Source organism: Octopus bimaculoides, chromosome 21 (assembly GCF_001194135.2).
Source record: "Octopus bimaculoides isolate UCB-OBI-ISO-001 chromosome 21, ASM119413v2, whole genome shotgun sequence".
NCBI classification, from domain to species: Eukaryota; Metazoa; Mollusca; class Cephalopoda; order Octopoda; family Octopodidae; genus Octopus; species Octopus bimaculoides.
In genome coordinates, this window is record NC_069001.1 from 15,537,362 (window position 1) to 15,542,557 (window position 5,196).

Consider the following 5,196-nt stretch of genomic DNA (forward strand, 5'->3'; position numbering starts at 1 on the left):
CTTTCTCTCTCTGTGAAAGTATCTGTCACTACAGTATCGAAATGTGATTGTTTCAGTTAGTGGAATAGTTTCATTTTTAAAATGAAAGTATTTGACATGAGTGTTTTTGTTTCACTTTTGACACGTAATACTTAAATAGTGGAGGAGATATTATGTTGCCGTGGGCTCGAACTCTGCAAGAAGTTAAAAATTTTTTTTGACTAAAACACAACTGGAACCCTAAGTAAGGCATGTGTAAAATTTGAATGAAATTGGTTGCGTAGTTCTCGAGTTTTAGGGATACACACACACACACACACACAGACAGACAGACAGACAGACATTCTCATTTTTATATATATAGATAATGCACAAACAGGGCCTGAAAGAATACTTTAAGATGCATGACATATTTTATAGATATGCCTGTTCAAGTATCATAAAAGCATGAAACTATTAGTAGCACTTTCAGTTGTGTATTTCAATTCATATTTATCTCTCACTGGATGGAGTACTTTTTTTTATTGATTCTACCTCTATAGGATTTTTAAACTATATATGCTTGTGTGTGTTTGTATGGATAGATGCATGCATGCACGTACACATATATGTAAAATGTATATATATTGTATGTGTACATCTCTATGTCTCATTTCAGAATCTAATGAACTTCACATTTGAAGAACTCAACAAGTTGCAAGCTGATGTCCAAAGCCACACACAATGTAAGCTGAAGTATATCCAGTATTTAGATTACCAGTTTCATGAAATTGAAAATAGTAGAATATCCCAGGTATTTCAGATCACATTCTTTTATTATCTTTTCCTTATTTCAGACGTTGGACTGTGGCCATACTGAGGCACCACTTAAAGTGTTTAGTTAAACTAATCAACCTTAGTGATAATTTTTTTGTGTCTGTACTTATTCTATCAGTTTATTTTAGTGAACCTCTAAGCTACAGGGACATGAACACACCAACGCTAGTTGCCAGGCACTGGGAAGACAAATACAAAAACATATACAGGGTGCAATGGGTAAATCGTCACCATTTTATACTTTTAATTTCACAAACACACATATTTTTATTTCTTGTGGAATCTCCTGTCATAGATAACAGATGAGGTTTTCACAATTTCTTGCTGAACAACCTGCACAGACGATTTGTTTAAAATGATCAAATGTATGAGCTGTACATTAACTCACTTCCTCCATCAAATTGACATTGTCTGTACAGGTGCATGGTGTGCCATGGTGTCAAATGTCAAAAATGCAGAACAGCGTGAAGTGAAGTATTTTGCCCAAGAACAAAGCACACTGAGTCTAGGAATCAAAACCACGTTCTTGCTATCATGAGTACCTCTTAACCACTTGGCCACATGCCTTCTCTCTCACACACACACACACACATATACATTACTCTTTCATTAACAGGCTGATTGTCTTATTAACCCTTTGCTTGTCCAAATCATTTTCTCCTAAATGTCCATGCGCTTGTTTTGTGATTTTGAGTTAGCCCTTCTTTCATATATTCAGAGTAATATAAAGTAAAGTTTGCCTTTCAATAAATCTGAAGTTATTCTTGTGGTTGAACCAAAAAATTAGGAATGTGTATTGTATATGATGCATGGATGCCAGGAAAATATGTTTTCAAACTTTTAGTGAGCGCTTGTTTCATACCTTCTGAATATAAAGCTTTCTTTTCATAGGTCCCAAGTTATATTGGGAATGTGTTAGCATATATTATGTAGAGACGTCAAGGAAATATGTGCTGTGTGTCACAGATAATACACAGGTAAAGGGTTAATCCATCTAAATTGTATCATTCTCTTGCAGATACAAAATGTTTTGTTCAATTACACGAATTCTTTTCAAGAAATAGCTTACCTCACAACACCGGAGGTATATCGCCTGATGGAGACTGAAGTGCAGGTATTAAGCTTTTTTTTATCACCATTTTCATAATTACAATTTTTCTGTATCAATCAAGTAATTAAATTATCATCGTCGTCGTTTAATGTCCGTTTTCCATGCTAGCATGGGTTGGACGATTTGACTGAGGACTGGTGAAATCGTCCAATCCATGCTAGCATGGAAAGCGGACGTTAAACTACGATGATGATGATAAATCTGGATAATTGAAATTCTCAATTCACCTTACACACACACACACACACACACACACACACACACACACACACACACACACACACACACACACACAAGCAAGCAAACTTTATCATTTACCAACTCAGTCCAATCCAACTTATTACTTCACTTGTTGCTTGATATACCAGAAACAACAGTTAAATCTCCCTTAAATTACTCTCGGCTGTCTTGGAAAAAAGAGAGGGATACATTAGATAATATAGTGGTGAATACACTACCTGAGAGATGGATGGGATGACCATGGTTGGAATGTCTTTGATCATAAGTCTGCTTAGTCAGTTAATCCTGGGGTTAAACAACAAGCACAGCAGTAACAATAACAACCACCACCACAACAGCTACAGTAACAACAACAGCAACACCATCACCGACAATCACAACAACCACAGACCTACCATTTGATTCTGTTCTTTTTCTGTCTTTTCAATGGTTTCTTTCCTTAAAAAAATTGACTCCTGTAATGAACTGGTGCTATATTTTGCCATGCTACCCTATGGGCCCTTAACTCTTGATAGAGTTGTTGAGGTGCTGCTATGACATAGTGTGTGTCTTGAATACTTTTAAACCTGATAGAGCTCAACCTTCTCTGGGTTTACTCGGTTTAAACGAGGCCAATGTCTTCAAGAGAGAAAGAGAATATGTGGAGGAGACAAAAAGAAAGAGAAGAATCAGCTCCAGTGCAGGACTGGTGCTTTTTCTTATCAACCCCAGTGCTCAACTGGTATTATTTTATCAACCCCAAAAGGATGAAAGGCAAAGTCGACCTTGGCAAAACGTGAACTCAGAATGTACAAAATCTTGTTAAGCTTTTCGCCCAGCATGTTAATGATTCTGCCAGCTTGCCTGCCAAAGGCACAAGGCCTGAAATTTGGAGGAAAGGGACTAGTTGATTATATCAACCCCTAAAGAATAAAAGGCAAAGTTGACCTCGGCAGAATGTGAACTCAGAATGTAAAGCCGGACAAAATACCTCTAAGCAGTTCACCTGGCATGTTAATGATTCCATCAGCTTGCTACCTTAAGAAAAATAATAATCCTTTCTACTATAGGCACAAGGCCTGAAATTTGGTGGGAGGGGAATAGTTGATTACATTGACCCCACTGTTTCACTGGTACTTAATTTATCAACCCTGAAAGGATGAGAAGCAAAGTCGACCTCAGAACATCAAGATGGACAAAATGCCACTAAACATTTTGCCCGGCGTACTAACTGTTCTGCCAGCTCACCCCATTAATGATAATAATAATGATTTCAAGTTTTTGCCACAAGGGTAGCTTGCAGGAGGGGATTAAGTCAATTGCATTGACTCCAATGCATAACTGGTACTTATTTAATTGACTCCAAAAGAATGAAAGGTAAAGTCAACCTTAGTGGCATTTGAACTCAGAACATAGCGGCAGACGAAATACAGCTAAGCATTTCACCCAACATGCTAATGATTCTTCCAGCTCACCACATTAGTAGTAGTAGTAGTAGCAGTAGTAGTAGTAGTAGTAGTAGTAATAGTAATAATAATAATAATAATAATAATAATAATATCAGTTTGGTTTTATTTCAGATAATCAACCAGACCTTGTTAAATAACAAACAGAGCTACACTGATATTTATACCCAATTACTCCTGGTTAGCATAGAACAAGATCGGAAGCATCATTTAAACTGGAAGTCACTCACGACTCTTTGGAAAAACAAGAACATACAGGAAATTCTTGAAAGATTCAGGTTGAGTTTTTGTTTTTTGTTTTTTCTTTTGTTTTCTTTTTCTAAGGAAATCTGTAAATAATGCACAAGGAAATTTTTCGGTTTTCATTTCCTCTAATTTATGTGTTGTTTTATTGTCTTCTTGTTTTAGTCATTTAACTGTAGCCATTCTAAGGCACTGCTTTTTAGGGCTTTTCCATTAATCACATCAACCCCAGTAATTATTTCAATCTTATCATTCTTGGTTTATTGAGTGACTAACTTCAATTTGAATCTAAAGTGATGCAACACTAAGCATTGTTGTATACTAGTATACACATGTACACACATACATACACATGTAGCGAGGCACAAGAAGCCAGCACCATTTTGAATGAGATCTCGCCAGTAGCCATTACCATGTGTAAGACAAGAACGAGATCTCGCCTGCAACCATTTGCCATGCGCGAGACGACAACGAGACTCTCGCCAGCAACCAGTATTTAAGCAAGAGAACAACGACATGCTCTCTCTCACTCTTCTCATGTTCAACGCCGAGAAACACTGTGAAGCCAGCAGCTCACAGCGGATTCTTGTCCTGCTGTGACTCCACATGCTTATCTCCAGAAGTAATGAGACAAACCATAAAGATGGTCACTGAGAGCAAAGAACATGAACAAGAACTCTGTAAAATAAACAGCTATTGAATTGTACTCCACTTGTGAACTTCATGTTCCAGATCCTTGAAACTACAAAAATGATTATAATGGGAGAGGGAGATACTCCACAGGTATCATAAGCCTTCCATTCCATTATATATATATATATATATATATATCATCATCATCATCGTTTAATGTCCGCTTTCCATGCTGGCATGGGTTGGACGATTTGACTGAGGACTGGCGAACCAGATGGCTGCTCCAGGCTCCAATCTGATCTGGCAGAGTTTCTACAGCTGGATGCCCTTCCTAACGCCAACCACTCCGAGAGTGTAGTGGGTGCTTTTACGTGCCACCAGCACGAGGGCCAGTCATACGGTACTGGCAACGGCCACGCTCAAATGGGAGTTTTTATGTGCCACCTGCACGGGAGCCATTCCAGTGGCACTGGCAACAACCTTGCTCGAATGTTTTATAATGTGCCACTGGCACAAGTGCCAGTAAGGCGACGCTGGTAACAATCATGTTCAAATGGTGCTATTTACGTGCCACTGGCATGGAAGCCAGACAGCTGCTCTGGCAATGATCACACTCAGACGGTGCTGTTAGTGCTCCACTGGCACAGGTGCCAGTCATCAAATATGGTTCAATTACGATTTCGATTTATGCTCACACTGTGTGTGTGTGTGTGTGTGTGTGTGTGTGTG

At 38.3% G+C, this 5,196-nt stretch overlaps 1 protein-coding gene across 1 annotated transcript in view; it reads left to right on the forward strand.

The window, feature by feature from the left end:
• Positions 1–5,196, forward strand: part of LOC106875255 (coiled-coil domain-containing protein 180) — a 141,675-nt gene that overhangs the window by 17,562 nt on the left and 118,917 nt on the right. Inside the window, exons 7-9 of the mRNA XM_052975307.1 lie at positions 638–772; positions 1,814–1,909; positions 3,706–3,869. Of these exons, the coding sequence (XP_052831267.1) occupies positions 638–772; positions 1,814–1,909; positions 3,706–3,869 (395 nt within the window). The remainder of the gene's footprint in view (positions 1–637; positions 773–1,813; positions 1,910–3,705; positions 3,870–5,196) is intronic.